The 15,537-nt window shown below is 56.6% G+C and overlaps 1 protein-coding gene across 1 annotated transcript in view; it reads right to left on the reverse strand.

Moving 5' to 3' along the window:
• Positions 1 to 4,369: 4,369 nt before the first annotated feature.
• Positions 4,370 to 15,537, reverse strand: part of PI4KA (phosphatidylinositol 4-kinase alpha) — a 105,870-nt gene continuing 94,702 nt past the window's right edge. The window contains exons 37-55 of the mRNA XM_056120671.1: positions 14,716 to 14,835; positions 14,519 to 14,598; positions 14,232 to 14,425; positions 13,682 to 13,772; positions 13,292 to 13,459; positions 12,682 to 12,735; positions 10,697 to 10,817; positions 10,367 to 10,496; positions 9,519 to 9,589; positions 8,628 to 8,700; positions 8,474 to 8,544; positions 7,339 to 7,448; positions 7,073 to 7,177; positions 6,864 to 6,989; positions 6,186 to 6,306; positions 5,748 to 5,907; positions 5,372 to 5,461; positions 5,037 to 5,120; positions 4,370 to 4,757 (exon numbers count right to left, since the gene is read on the reverse strand). Of these exons, the coding sequence (XP_055976646.1) occupies positions 4,706 to 4,757; positions 5,037 to 5,120; positions 5,372 to 5,461; positions 5,748 to 5,907; positions 6,186 to 6,306; positions 6,864 to 6,989; positions 7,073 to 7,177; positions 7,339 to 7,448; positions 8,474 to 8,544; positions 8,628 to 8,700; positions 9,519 to 9,589; positions 10,367 to 10,496; positions 10,697 to 10,817; positions 12,682 to 12,735; positions 13,292 to 13,459; positions 13,682 to 13,772; positions 14,232 to 14,425; positions 14,519 to 14,598; positions 14,716 to 14,835 (2,021 nt within the window). The 3' untranslated portion in view covers positions 4,370 to 4,705. The remainder of the gene's footprint in view (positions 4,758 to 5,036; positions 5,121 to 5,371; positions 5,462 to 5,747; positions 5,908 to 6,185; positions 6,307 to 6,863; positions 6,990 to 7,072; positions 7,178 to 7,338; positions 7,449 to 8,473; positions 8,545 to 8,627; positions 8,701 to 9,518; positions 9,590 to 10,366; positions 10,497 to 10,696; positions 10,818 to 12,681; positions 12,736 to 13,291; positions 13,460 to 13,681; positions 13,773 to 14,231; positions 14,426 to 14,518; positions 14,599 to 14,715; positions 14,836 to 15,537) is intronic.

The raw sequence follows: 15,537 nt of genomic DNA on the forward strand, positions 1-15,537 counted from the left end.
CGGGGTCGGGGGTGGGGCGGATAGGGAGACGACCATGGCAGCGCTCGGGGGTGCGTCTCCGCCTCTGCGCGCGCGGGGAGTCTTAGTGGCCGCAGAGCTATAGGCCGCCCGCGCCTACGACCCCCACCAGCGACGCGCCTGCTGCGGCCACCTCCTCGGAGGGGTCTTCTAACAACTCTACCGGCTCAGGACTCGGGTCGGCGCCTGCAGGCCAGACCAAGGCAGAGCAGCGTTGGGGGGACTCGGCCCTACTGTGCGAGCCTTCTCTGGGTGTTGTCCTGGAGTGTGGTCTCCTGAGGACTGCGCGGGGGAATCGTCCTTTTTCTGTAAGATGTTCAGTTTTGTGGGAACGATGAACCTTCAGTTGTGTTTATTCTGCAAACAGGATTCTGTGTTTATTTTTGTTCTGGGGCTACACCTGACTGTACGCTGGGTCTAACTCCTGGCTCTGTGCTCAGGGATCACACCCGACAGCGTTCAGGGGACCGAATGGGATGCCAGTGAGCAAACCCAGGTCCTCTATGAGTGAGGCAAGCACCCTACACATTGTACGATTGCTCCAATCCCTAATGAGCATTTTCTTTATTCATCCATGGACAACATTCGGGTTATTGACATCTTTTAGCTCTGATAAGGAATGCAATTGTGAGTATGTTTTACAAGTATCTGGGTCACTATTTTCCGTGTATAGATCAAGTGGAAATGCTTGGTTACTGCTAATTCAGTATCTTTGTTCTTATTTTTGGACCACACCTGAAGATGCTCAGAGGTTATTTCTGGCTCTGCACTCAGGAATTATTCCTGGCAGGCTCAAGGGATAATATGGAATGCTGGGGATTGAACCCTGGTCAGCTATGTGGAAGGCAAATATCTTTTTTTTTTTTCTTTTTGGGTCACACCCAGCCATGCACAGGAGTTACTTCTGGTTCATGCACTCAGGAATTGCTCCTGGTGGTGCTCGGGGCACATATGGGATGCTGGGACTCGAACCTAGGTCGGCTGCGTGCAAGGCAAACGCCCTACCCACTGTGCTATTAAGGCAAATGTCTTAACCACTGTACTATTGTGCCCTAGGGACATAAAAGCCTCTGATTTATTCTTCAGTGGTGAACTATATTAGACTTTTCTTTTTTGGGGGGTGGGCAACATTCATCGATGCTCAGAAGCTACTGCTGGCTCTGTGCTCATTGGTAATTCCTGTTGGTGCATGGCAGACCATATGCAGTGCTGGGGATGAACTTCCAACTGCCCCCCTGACAGTCATTTAAAACCATGCAGTAGTAGACAAGACATTTGAGAGCTTAATTTGGTAACTATAATGAGAATAGTAGCCAAGGATTGAAAAATTCCCTGGGGCAGATTCCCAGAAGCCAAGATTTAATCATATAAACAAAATGGGATTTAATTTTTAAAAAATTAGATCTCCATTTGTTTTCCAAAAGGGCTTCCGAAGATGCTGTCTACAGCGGTGCCAAGAGGAAGCAGCCACTAGCTGAGGGAGGGTGGATGCTTTAGATCAGGTGGGGCTTATTTTTGCCTTCAAAACATGTTTTGTTAGCAAACAGTGTTCTTGTTTTGTGGGCCACACCTGGCAGTGCTCGGGGGTCACTTCTGGCACTGAGGATCTGTTGGGGGCAACATATGTGGTGCTGGAATCGAATCCGGCAGGGCAAGGCAGGTGCCCTACTTACTATACTAGCTCTCTTGCCCAGTGAGGGTTCTTTTCTTCAGCAACTGTTCAATCTATGGATTATCCAGGGCTGGAGCAATAGCACAGTGGGTAGGGCGTTTGCCTTGCACACTGCCGACCCGGGTTTGATTCCCAGCATCCCATATGGTCCCCTGAGCATCTCCAGGAGTAATTCCTGAGTGCAGAGCCAGGAGTAACCCCTGTGCATTGCCAGGTGTGACCCAAAAAGGAAAAAAAAACCCCAAAACTAAGGATTGTCCAAGCTTAGGGAGGGTGCCTGCTCAGAGAGACAAGGTTTTCACTAAGTAAGTATTTGAATGCTCTACTAGAGCTGTTTTCGAAATCATCTAGTCTTGAAACTTCTGCAAATAATGTATCCTACTGAGAAGTCTGAGTGCCTCTTAATGTGGGCATGAATTCAAGTTACCCCAGAGGGAGTGGTGGGGAGCATATGTGCAGCTGACCCTGGTCCCCACACATGACCCCTGAGCACCACTGGCTGCATCCCTTGGAGTTCCCGGCGCCACGGGGAGGCCTAGTAATCCCAGCACCGCAGGTCCTGACGGCACTGCATCCTTGTGTTGAACCGCCATGCTGGTTGGTTGAGAACTGCCTAGAGGGGTGCTCGGGAGCTCCCTTCTCCGAAAAGAACTTTTCAGAGGGGCTACTCAATTCCGAATATCCCGAACTTCATGTTTTCCAAAAGGCCCTAAGATGCAGGCTAGAAGGGTGCCCAGAGGAAGCCTTGGTTGGTGGAGGGAGGTAGATTTGAGGCCCTAAACCTCAAGCACGAATGGGGTGGGGTAGAGGGTTTGGGCCACACGTGGGTGCAAAGGTCAGACCAGGTGGTGGTCATCTTTGCCTTTAGCGGCCACTCGACCTTGACCATGTTTATCTTGGCGGGATTGAGGTAGAGGATTTGGGTCACTAAGGCGCTGTTCCTGGCTCTGTTCAGGAGTAACCCCTGGTGGTGCTGGGGGAACCGTTCATGTTGTGGGATTCAAACCAGGGTCCCAGGCCTGTGTAGCCACATGCTCACCTCCTGCCGGTTTCTCTGGCCCATCAAACATGCTGTTTCCCAGCAACAGTTCAACCAACGCAGGGAAACGTCTCCCCCATTCCCAAGCAGAATCGGATGGGTCACCGACCCAAGTTCAGGAAGGCACCAGGAAATCTCTGAACACCAGGAGCAGCAGAGCTTGACTTCCAGAGACAAATATCGAAGGGAGCCCCCGCGTGGGAGATCACCAGCCTGGAGATTCACTCTTGGGGGTAGTTTCTTTGAATTTGGAACAGTGAGCCAGTGAGGCTGCACTGTAATTAGTGAAAGCTGGTTGTGCACACATCAGAGCACAGGGGTTAAGGCTCTTGCATGAGGGTCACCCTGGTTGAATCCCCTGAGCCATATATAGTCTCCCAAGCCCTGCTGGGAGTGATTTCTGAGTGCAGGGCCAGGAGTAAGCCCTGAAAACCGAAAGTATGCGTACAGGAAGACTCGAGCCTGGATGGCCTGAGCAGGGATGGCGGATGGATTCTCCTGGGGAGGAGCTGCTACCGAGAGCCGGCGTCAGTGCTAGGTCGGCGGTTACTTCCTATCAGCCCTGGAAATAGTTTAAGTTTTGTTTGTAATTTCCAGAGGCTTGAACAAGAAGTGATGCAGATCAAGTTAATCTTGTAAAAAAAGGGTAAACTGAGTTCTGCATACCTGACCAAACTGGTTTTGTATGCTCAGGGATCTTCCGGGATAGCTTCTTGTATTTTCCTTTTTTTGGGTTTTGGGTCACTCCCAGCAATTCTCAGGGCTTATTCCTCACTCTGAGATCAGGGATCGCTCCTGGTGGGACTTGGGGACCATACACGGTGCTGGGGATCGAACCATAATTTGCTGTGTGCAGAGCAAGCAGGCACCTTAACCCTGTACTCCTTCCAGCCCTTTTAAAAAATTATTTTTGGTTCACCTATTTTGTCACGCTGAGGCGCACACCCAGGGCCTCAGATATGCAAGTGCTCCACTGATGCATTACTTCCCTATTTTTATTTGCTGTTTAGCCCATTTTGTGCTGTTAAGTGATTTATTCCTAGAAGTTCCAGGTTGCCCCCCACCCCCACTTTTCGGACCTTTATATCCTACTTCAGAGGTCCTACAGGCTGTGACAGATGACTGCTCAGGGCTTACGGCACGAGGACTGGAAAGTTCTGGAGAGCAGTGGTTGAGTGGACAAGGGGAGACAGGAGTGGGTGGTGCCGAGGTGGGCGAACAGCAATGCTAAGACGTACAGGTGGCCTGGTGCCCTCTGGGGAAGCCAAGAGCAGGCAGCTGTGCTGTGGACGGAATGGAGGCACCAAGCTGATTTGGTGCATCCAACTGTGCTGAGTTTGTCTTTTTAGTTTTTGTGCCACACCAGGCTCTGCTCAGGGATCACTCCTGGCAGTGTTTAGGGACCATATCGGGTGCTGGGGATTGAGCCCAGGTTAACTGCATGCAAGGCAAGTGTCCCGTTCCCCCCCCCGCCCCCAGTTTGTCTCAGAAAAGTACAGCCGCCCCTTGAGACAGGCGTTGTCTGGTGTGTCCCTACAGGCCAGGGAGCTGTGGGGGAGACCCTCCAACCCCAGGAGTCACTTCTTGGCTGGAAGAGCACTCAGAACGCTATTTACAAGCTGCTATTCCAGTTCCAACACGGTGCATTATTTTAGTTTTTATTTGTTCACGATGGTTACAATCTTAAGTTGAATATAATAATTTTTTTATACACAAGAAAATACTTTATGTACCTATGCATAAGACAGGTAGGGAATGTGTCCAGTGCAAACAGTATTCACACCCGTGCAGACAGTGTCACTGTGTGATTGTCCCATCAGTCTCCCACGCCACACGTGGGCCACCCCTGAGGAAGGAGCCACTCCGGGGGGCGTCGCTCTCTCCTGTGGATGAAGGACAGGGCTGCCCGCAGTCCCCGCTCGGGCGGCGCAGCTGGCGAGGGCCGGCTAGTTCCGGCCCTGATTGCAGCCACGGGCTCAGTAGGGGATGTCGTTCTGATAGTACTGGATCATGTCATAGGTCCGGCTCCTGTGGGATGGAGTGAGGCGTCAGGGCCCGAGACCACCCGTGCTCACTGCCCTGTGGCAGGTGAGTGACCTCAGGTCCCTGTGCTGGCCCCCGATCTCCTCCCTGTCTCGACAGTGGCCACAGGCCTGTGTGGGCCCTGCAGGTCGGCCCGTTCTCCCACCTTTCCTGCAGCTGGCCTGCGCGTGCGCCCCGCACTGCCTCCTCCTGAGGCCTCTACATTGTGCCACCTGTACTCGCTCGCCTGGCTGCAGCGGGAGACAGGGCTGGGGGCTGACTTGCCTGTTGCTGAGGAAGCAGTTCTGAATGATCTTCATAATGAAGTTGGCAGCCTCCCGCTCGGTCATGTTTGGGCTGAACCTGTGTCTGGAGTGGGGAGTGTGTCAGGGCGGCCACCCAGATCACCCCCACCCCGGGCCACCCTCCAACAGCGCGAGGCTCAGGCCGGGGATGCTGCCCCAAGGGTGTGGGGCCAGGCCAAGAGTGGGAAGCTGTTCTCCGTGTCTCAGTCCCCGTGGCAGCCCCATGGCCGGGGCAACCCTTGGCTTCCGGAGTGAGCAGCTCCCATCTTGGACACAGCTGGCCCCAAATGGTCTGGGTGTTTGCCGGGGACCTACTTCAAGAGCTTGATTGTCTGACCACGGAAGCAGGGCAGGCCTGTGTCCAGCATGAGGGTGACCAGAGAGACAACTGCGTCCATGTAGGGCCTGGGGAGAGGCAGGGAGAGGCCGGGCTGAGTGGGACCTGCCCAGTGCTGGGCTCCACAGCTCACAGGACTAACCTCAGGCTGGCTCCTGCCCCAGGGCTGGTCACCTCCCGAACGGCCAGGGTCCTCCCTGAGGAAGGTGTCACTGGGTAGGGGTGGGGAGCTTAGTCCTCCCATCCAGAGGGTCCCAGCTGACCTCCAGCTTTGCAGGCTGTTTGTGCCAAGTCTGTGCTAGCTGCCCCCTGCCCCGCCCCGCCCCCCATGCCTGTCCCTTTCCCAGGGCTCACCGCACGGCCAGGTAACCACGGACACACATCTCCATGAACCACTTGAAGGGTGTGGCCTCCATCTTGCCCCCCATGATCATCACCATCTCATCTGTCAGCTTGATGTCCGGTTCCCAGCCAAGGTTGCCACCCGGAGAGCTTTCGAACATGAAGCCGAAATCTGCAAGGCCCCCAGAAAGCACGTGGGCTGTGACCAGACGCCAGCGCAGAGACGCAGGCAGGCTCTAGGTGGGGATCGGAGCCCCCCGCTCGCCACCCCTGGAGGCTGTGGGCTCTGGCAGGTGGCTGGGGAGTGGGAGCAGGGAGGTGGAGGCTGGGGTCAGCCAGAGGAGCTCCTTCCCTCTGCTGGCCCTCAGCACCCTCCCAGGGCCAACAGCTTGGGGTGCAGGGCAGGACTGAACCCGGGCCCTGGCCGCGCGGCAGTGGGGTGCGGCTGACCGATGTGGATGATGTGGCCCTTCTTGTCCAGCATGATGTTGCCGTTGTGCCGGTCCTTGATTTGCAGCAGGAACAGCAGGAGGCTGTAGGCCGCCATGCTCCGGATGAAGTTATAGCGTGCCTGTGTGGAGAGCGGGCGCTGTGGGCTGGGACCACCCTCGGCAGGGGTGGGTTGCAGTCGCCACCCCCACACCATCTATTAGTTTTCTCTTTTTTTGGGCCATACCGGCCAGTGCTCAGGGATCACTCCTGGAGGTGCTCAGGGGACACTATGGGATGCCTGGGATCGAGCCTGAGTTGGCCACAGGCAAGGCCAGCGCCTGCCTGCTGTACTGTTGCTCCAGCCCTGGATTAGCTTTCTTATGGGGAGCCCACCTTGGGGTATCTGTGAATCCTAAGAAAGTCATTGGGGGGTGTGGAAGGCATGGTTTTACTCCTGAAGGTATGACAGATTAGAAAAGCAGAGAGGTCAGAGACAGCACAGTGGGGAGGGCATTTGCCTTGCAAGTGGCAGACCCGGGTTTGATCCAGGCACCCCATATGGTCCCCGAAGCAGTGCCAAGACTAATAAGGCCTGGGAACTGCTGGGTGTGTCCAGCCCTGCCCCCAACAACCCAGAAAGGCAGGGACCCATAGGCACTGCCATGGTGGGGAGCACAGGGCCCTGGGTGTGGTCACCTGCTGGAATGCCAAGGTGGACTCGTCCCCGTACTGGCGCGTGAAGTAGTCGTACATGCCGAAGTCCGTCTGGCGGCCCAGTTGGTCCCGGGAGGTGCAGTCGGGGATGCACTCGATCACTCCACACTGGGGAGGAGACAGATGCTGGGGACCCGGGGCACAGCCAGGCCGAGTGCAGGGCCAGTGTTGCGCGCTTGTTGGACACTTACCCCAGGGGCGGTGGCCACCACCCGGTAGGGGAAGACAAAGAGGTCCAGGCCGACCAGCTGGAAGATGTTCTTGAAGAGGTCAATGATCTGCAGGGCCAGCATGTCCTGGGAGCCAAGGAGACCAGGGCATCAGCCGGTGGTCCCCGCCCTGCCTGCCTGCGTCCGAGAGCTCTGCTCTGCTGTTCGCAAGGCCGTGCTGTGTGGTGGGCACCCCCGCCCCGGGAAGACTAGGCGACAGTGGGTGAGGCCCGGGTGGGGTCCGCTACCTGCCGGCAGTCGTCTCCCACTTTGAAGATGGCCGCTTGCCAGGAGATCTTCTGGCCGTCAGCCTCCTGGTCCCTGCACTCATCCTCTGCGTTGGAGTGGCACCGCAGGCCTATGCGGGTGGGCGGGCAGAGAAGCTGTCCATCAGCAGGCTCCCTGTTGCGGTGCCCGGATGGGACCCCAGGCACCCGGGTGGTCTCTGTCAAGTCCCAGGGGCCAGGGCCCAACAGCTGCCATCACGGGACTAGACTCTCCTGCCACCCTCAGGAGGAAGTGGAGTTGGGCACAGAGCAGCACCTCCTCCTCACCAGATGTCTGCCTGGGGGTGCCTGGAGGGGGCATGTGCCCTTCAGCGTGAGCTACATCCCTGGCTCCTGAGGATGGAGCAAGGATGTGGCTGTGGACATGAGGACCCAGGTGTGAGCACTGGAAGTGAGTCCCGTCACTGGAGTACAGGGCACCTGGAGGTGGAGGGGCCTGAGGCAGGGCAGTGTATGCCTGCACCCTGAGGTGCCCGGAAGGGCAAAATCAGGGTGGTTGAGTCGGGAGGGCCCCATGTCTTTGTTTTGTTCTGGGGCTACACCCAGCGGCGCTCAGAGCTTGCACCTGGCTCCACACTCAGGAATTACACCTGGTGGTGCTCAGAGGACCACCTGGCGTGCCAGGGATCAAACCCAGGCTGGCCCTGTGGAGGGCAAGTGCTGCCTGCTCTACTATCGCTCCAGCCCCCGGCCCCACATCTTGTGTTGGGTTGATCAGCATGCCCCCAACCCCCATCCCTGCCCACCCGAAATAGTAAAAAGTGACACGGTACAAGCAGACTGCCCAGGCCTGCTGGCCGTTGTCCTGCAGTGGGAAGAAGGGGTCTGCCACTGAGCCTCTGGGGAGGGAGCAGGGCCCTGGGGCACCCTGGTCAGCACTGTCTCTCCCGAAATGAGGCTACTGTGAAAGCCGCTCGGTTCCCGGTGGTCTGGGGGCAGCCCCAAGCCTGCCAGTGCACCCCTGAAGCCAAGGGTCTGTGGTCTGCATGGCCATCCCTTTTCACGGGCAGCTGATCTGAACCAAATGTGGAAAAGAAAGTGGCATTAGCTAGGGAGGGCACTGCTATCCCAAAGAGCTGGGTGATTCTTAACTGACCTTCTTTCTCAAGCTCACTGACTCCACATCGCTTCACTTTAAACTTCGCCAGATACGGAGCTTTAGCAGCACTGAAAGACAACCAGAGCATGACTGTGAGGCCGGCGAGGAAGCAGGCAAGCCCCTGGGGCAGGCAGTTAGGCCCGCCACTCACCTCTGCATGGGTGTCCCAGACTTGTAGTCGATGTCCAGCACGATGGCCTCGGGGTTGCTGGGCAGGTAGCAGCCTGTGTGGGGAAGCAGACAGTGAGTCGCGGGGATCCAGGCGTGGATAGACTTCCCTGCAGGAGCCGCACCTGGGAGCCTTCCCGCTGTGGGGGTCCCAGGCCCCCTCCCTGGCAATGAAGTTCCACCGACCAATCCTTCCCGATGCCAAGCCAAGGAGTCACCACCCCTCGAAGTTTGGTTCTCCAGGAGGACACACTGAGCTGGCAGCTTCTGGACCCAGGGTGGCTGCTGGGTCCCCCCCAGCAACCAGCGGTGCAGGGCCACTGTTCTCAGGGGACGCAGGCAGGCCTGTTGTGCCCTGCTCGGCCACCTGGCAAACCCTCAGCGCTGGCAGGTGCCTCTTAGGTAGGCCAAAGGGGCTGAAACTCTGCTGTTCTGTTTCTCACTATCGAGGACACTGGGTGCTCAGGGCTCAAGCTCGGCCCCGGTCAGGCAAGCTAAGCGCTTCCTTGCCCCAGCCTGAGAGCAGGCCCAGCCTCGGCCAACAGCCGGGGTTTCCTGGGGCAGTCCCGGGGACTCCACCCCATCCCCACTATCTGTAGCCTGCACTGTTCTTGCTACACTTGAGTTTAGGAACCGTGGAGAAAAAGTAATTCTGAGTCTTCCAAAAAATGAGCACAAGGTGAAAAAAGAGGATCTGCTAAGAAGTGGCTGGACGCCCAGGGCAGGGTCTGGTACACCCCCGATACCCCAGGGCACAGGTATGTGTGGGCCTTGCCCTGCTTGGCCTGGCGAGGGGCGAGGCTGGGGTCCCCACTCCAGGCCTGCCCACTGGAAGAGCCCATCCCACTGGCCTCCTGGGGCCGCCGCTGCTCACCAGGCTGCACCTTCACTTCCGACAGAGCCGACAGGCAAGCCTTCTTCCTCTCGTCGCCTTTAGGGAAGGGCCTGCAGAACGAGAGGGGGAAGCTCTGCTGTCTCCTGCGGGCAGTGGCCTCCAGCAATGTTGCCTCGGTTCTGCCGGTGCTCTCTGCTCCCCGCTTCCTAGCTAGCCCTGAAGGCCCTGCCATGCCCAATTCTTCAGTGTTTCCCAAAGCAGGGGAGACGATCCCCCAAAGGAGTGCTGGCAGTCTTGGGTACAACTGCAGGACACTTTGTTTAAAGAAAGTGTATTTCCAGGGGGTTGGGGGGTGCTGGGTGATTTTTTCTTGTAAAGAGGGCAGTGGGCTGGGAAAGTTTGGGAAGCTCTGCTCTGGGCAATCACACAGTGATCTCTGCTCCCTGTTCCTCATGGAGAAGCCCAGAAGGCTCCCTGGCTGCATCCTCCTGCTGGCACCAAACGCCACCTCCTGCCTCACTTAGTACCCAGCCAGGAGAGGGCGCCCGAGTCCCCGACTGGGTCCATGGGACCAAGGTCCGAGGAGCCGGAACTCTGAGGAGACCCAGGCTGTGGCCCTGGCAGACAGGCCGTCGCACCCAGGGCGCATTGGATGTCTGGGGATGGTACCAGCATCACAGGCACAGGCCTGAGAGGCGCATCGGGGCAGCTGTGTGCTTCCTACTGCTGACAAGACCCTCAGAGCTGCAAGAGCCCCGAGACACGCAACGAGACACTTCCTGGCAGCTGGCTCCCCTGTGAAGTCTGCGCTGCCAGAGCAGAGATTCACTAATGTGGTCCCTGAAAAATCCCACCGGGCTGCAGGGGCTGGCACAGGCGCTGCTCACTTGATGATAGCTGACACGTTGGTGATCTTGTTAAAGAAATCAAACTCCCGCTGGTAGAAGTCCTTGGCCGGGCCTGACAAGGAGCCTGTGATCTCCTCCACCAGCTGCTCCAGGAGGTCGCCGATGTCAGCTGTGAGGGGCACAACGGGGGGCTCTGCAGTCGGGTCTTGGGGAAACCCGCACAAGTGCTCAGCTTCCTGGCACCCGGAGGGTGTGGTCCGTGGGGGTCCCTCTCAGCACCACTGGCCTCTTCCTGGACATTCCCTGGTGGCCACAGGAATTGTCGGAGATGGGGCGGGGGAACCTCTGAGGAGGACAGTCAGTACTCACGGTCCTTCTGGTGCCCCTCTTCATCCAGGTAGATGTTTGTTTTCATGTTCCAAATGAACTGGTGTGCCAGAAGCTGGGATTTGGACGCGGCCCACAGGATGTACTCCCGCACGTAGCCCATCTGCAGGAGGGCAAGGTCACCATGGGTGCAGGCCAAGGTCCCTCCCCACCAAGGGGGACTGATGACGCCCAGCACAGGGCAGACCCGGCAGAAAGGAGGCCGACAGCTGCCTGTTGTCTGACCAGCCCTCTTGGGTATGTGCTGAGTCCCGGCTGATCCTGGGTCAAGAACCAGCTTGCCGGGGGTCTGGACTGGAAGTGTAGGGGTAGGGCGCTTGCCTTGCATGCAGCCAAACCAGGCTAGATCCCCAGTACTCCATATGGTCCCGCAAGCACTGGGTGTGCAGAGTCAGGAGTAACCAGACCATAATCAGGTGTGGGCCAAAAACAAAACACAAACAAAACAACCAGCCTGCCATTAAGGTTTTTCTGATTGACTCAGCTTCTAATCTCTTGTTACTTTAGCAGTGACTTTAGAGATTCTAAGAGTCAGGGCACTCTCACCAATACACTGCTACAGGTGTGAGATAAAAGGAAGTGAGATACTAAAACTCCTCTGCAGCTAAGAACAATCCCACAATGATGAGTGAGTTCCAGATCACCACTGAGTGCCCAGAAACTTCCTTCATGAACTGTACCATGCTACCAACCCAAGTCCCTTCCTTCTTCTTTTTCTGCTGCTCATAACCATGTCCAAGATGAAGAAGGGAGCAAGAAGGGCCGGAGAGACAGCTCAGAGGGTTGAGTGCATGCTCTGCATGCAGGAGACCTGGGGTCCAATCTGGCATCGTGGTCCCCCAAGCACTGCCAGGAACAGCAGTTTAGCTGAAGTAGCCCCTAAGCACTCTCAGGTATGACCCCAGTCGAGATAAATGGTAATGTTATTAGGAATTATATATATTTTTTGGGGGCTCACACCCAGCAATGTTCAGGGGTTACTCCTGGCTCTGTTCTCAGGGATCCCTCCGGGTGGAGCTCAGGGGACCATATGGGATGCCAGAGAATTGATCCTATGTTGACTGTGTGCAAGGCAAATCCCCTCCCTGCTGCATTACTACTCAGGGCCCTAAGGCACCTGTCTTGTATGTGGCCAGGGCGATGGTTCAGCTCATATGGTCCCCTGAGCACCACTGGGTGTGGCCCCAAAGCAAAACAACAAACCCCCAAACCGTCACTGTTACATCTAATTTCAAATGGGTGTGTGTGTGTGCTCGAGTGCAAACCCTGGACCTTTCAGCAGAGCGCATGCTCCGTGCTGCACAGCTGAGCGACATTCCTGACTCCCAGCTGAATAATGTTACAGAATTACTCAATACTTTAGATTTATCTTTCGTGTATGAAGTCCTGCGGTTAATCTCCAGTACTGCAAAATAAATAGACAAATAACAGGAGTCTGGGGAGAGAGCTGGAAGGGTTAATGTCACACTCTGCATGGAGGAGGCCCAGGTACAATCCTCAGTATGGGCTGGTCTCTGAGAACTACTGCAGGACCCAAATGTCCTACCCAAACAAAGCAGGATAAAAACAAAAAACAAAAAAAATCCAGAGAAAATAAAGGGATATCACAAAGAGATTTCTAGAAAAGCTGCTTATATGTAAACTATAAAGTATAAACTACATACTATATGTATTCCTATATGGTCCCCTGAACTCCACTAGGAGGATCCCTGAGCATTGCTGGGTGTGAGCCCCCCACAAACAGGGCTGTTAAACCACAGCCCAGCTGCGTCTCCTGGGCTCGCCCTCACACACTGCCCACAGCTAGCTGCATCTGCTTTGCAGGTGACCTTCCCCACACCCTGGAGACCCTGGGTGCCGCCTCTGCTGCTCTCTCCCTCCTGTGAGCAGGGTCCAGGTGGATACAAAGGGACGGACTGTCCCTGCCCAAGCACTAAGGTAAGCAGAGCCGTGTGGGCAAACCTTACCTTGTCATACCTGAGGGCCTGTACAATCTGAGGGATGTAGAACAGGATGGCGTCCTGCAAAGGAGAAGACAGGACCATGATCCCTGGGGAGGGAGGTCAATTTCTTACCCGGGGACCAATAGGAACAACTCAACGTGGATGGACTGGAAACTGGCCCCGCTGGCACTCAGCACATGGACATGGTTCTCACTGGAGCGGACACTGGGAAAGCCCAGGGGACAGCAAGGAAAGTGGCTGCAGCTCTAAAACTGCAAAAGCGACGCTCCAGGGCCCCTGAGCCTCCAGGGAGAGTCTACCCGCACAGGGTGCATGAGGCTGAGGTCACAGCAAACCTGCGTGCTGGGGCTGAGGCAGACTACTGACCTTCCTGCCACACAGGGTCCCTGGGCTCCCTGGGGCCCAGGGTGGCACAGTCACAGGGCCACAACTGGAACCAAACTCAAACTTCCTTTTCTAATGTGAATCCCTAACAGATCGGGGGGGAAAAAAAAGTAGTGAACATCCCAACTGGAAGGGAATCTTCTCTAATCCTGGGACGAGGGTGGGGGAGGGGGGAGACTTGGCCTCAGAGGCCACATGAGGTATGCGAGCAGGTCCCGCCTTTCCTCACCGGTGGGAAGGAACGCAGCACTTTCACCCCATACTGCGCCGTGAGCGGATGTGGCGGGTACATGCTGGAGAAGTAGGAGAGCCCTGTGGGGGGATCGGCGGGTGCCCAGCACAGCACATGGCTCAGCTCGGGTGCGTCGGCATCGATGGTGTGCCAGGTGACCAGGAACTGGAAGGAGGCGGGAGCTCAGGTCAGGCATCCTCGGGGTCCCTCTGGAAATACCCGCCCAGCCCCACATCACAAGGACTGACCCCCAAAGTGCGCCTTACACAGCCGGACAACGTGACACAGACTTAATTCCAGTAAGGGGCAAACACCAAACATGTCTCTCCCACAGACACACGGTGTCTCTGCAGTCCCCTCCTCATCTCCAGGCACGGCATTCACTACCTTAATTGCTTCTGGAACATCGCTGACAGCTCCTGGATCCAGCCGAACCAGACGCGTCACCTCGTTGCCAATGGCTTCTGTGTTCTTAAACCTAGCGATCGGGAGGAGGCAGCGGGAAGGGGACGAACGTGAGCTCCCTGGGAAGCAAGGCCAGCCTGGATGAGCCCCATCCCCCTGGTGGGATCTAACACACAGGGGCTGGGAAGGCCCTTCCTGCCACCATTGGGCTGTGACTTCTGTCCTTGTAAGGCTACCCCGGGAGTTGCCTGGACGCTCGGCTGCAGGCCATCTGAGCAGCTGCTGGGGAGAGACATCCAGAACCAACGCCCAGTCCCAGGCCTGCTGCCCGAAGCGACAGCCTCTGGCAACCACTTTTCCTCCTCTAGCGCTGGCCTTGTATGTGCCTGACATTGTCTCTCCAAGTGCCAGGCTGCTGGGTATGCAGGGAAGAGCCGCGGGACCAGGTGTCCGGGCAGAGGACAGCCTGCTAAGACTTCTTCCCTCGGGGCCTCAGAGGTGACCTTGACACCCTCCTCCCCACTCTCCCCACCTGGCAGGAAGCTGCACAGCCAGATAAGGAGAAATGCTCCAGGCGAGGTTCACGTTGTCCTTCCACTGCTTCTCACTCAGACTGATGTACTTGGACCTCCAGTTGGCCACGCTGTTTTCTCCAGCCTGGTCCAGCTCCAGCTCGGGGGCTGACAGCGGGTTGTACCACGTGATGAGACGCTCTATCTCGGTGGCCTGGCAAGATGAGGCAGAGGCCGGTGTGCCTCGTGCAGGTGCGCCCGCCCCTCCCGCCCGCCTGCTCCCGGGCTGCTGGTATCCAGGCCGTACCAGCAGGGAGAGGAGCAGCGTCCTGCGCTTCATGTAGTACTTGTGCAGCTGGGAGCCTCGGTTGGTTTTCTTGGACATGCCTGGGGGGGGGACGGCAGAAGGGACAGGACTGTTTCACAGCAGCCCTCACAGCCCACACTTTGTCCTCAGGACCCCACGAGAGCTGTCCACGTGCCGTCGGCAGACCCCCGGCCAACCTGACTTCTTGGAGATGGTTGACATGCCACTGGACAGCGGGTAGGTGTTGATCCAGCCTTGTGTGGCCTGCTGGCGGGAGCCGACTGCTATGTCCAGGTTGCTTCGGGTGTCTTGGTTATCTGTAGACAGACACATTGTCTAAAACAGACGTTCCCATACTTATTTGGCCTACTGTCCTCTTTTAAAAACAAAACAAAACAAAACAAACACTCGGAACTTTTGTTGAACAGAGCTGATGGCTCTGCACATGGGACCCAGACACCTGAGCTGCTCACAGTTTAACCGTTCGATATGGAAAGGTTTTTCCTTTTTGGGTCACACCCAGTGATGCACAGGGGTTACTCCTGGCTTTACACTCAGGAGTTACTCCTGGCAGTGCTTGGGGGACCATATGGGATGCTGGGGATTGAACCTGCCTGGGTCAGTGTGCAAGGCAATGCCCTGCCTGCTGTACTATCGCTCCAGTACCGATATGGAAAGGATTTTGTTTCCACTCTACTCTGCTAAATGCTTAGAATAGAATCAAGAAGATGCCAGTGGTTACTGCGTCAAGTGAAGGTCACGATCTGGTCCCTAGCACGGTGCTGCCCCTTCTTACAGGGTGACCTGAGGTTCCACAACAGCAGAGAAGGGACCTGCCCTGTCCTAAGTGTGGCCAGGAGCTGGCGGAATCACCGTGCCAGTCTTTTCCTGGGAGTGGGGAGTCACCTGGGGGCCTCCTGCAGAATCCCTGTCTGCTTGAATTTAGGGCCTGCAATCAGCATGTGCTTACTGATACCAGAAGCCGGTTCCATTTTGGAACTATGCCACCTGTTACACTT

Source organism: Sorex fumeus, unplaced genomic scaffold (genome assembly GCF_029834395.1).
Source record: "Sorex fumeus unplaced genomic scaffold, SorFum_2.1 ptg000043l, whole genome shotgun sequence".
Taxonomy (NCBI): Eukaryota; Metazoa; Chordata; class Mammalia; order Eulipotyphla; family Soricidae; genus Sorex; species Sorex fumeus.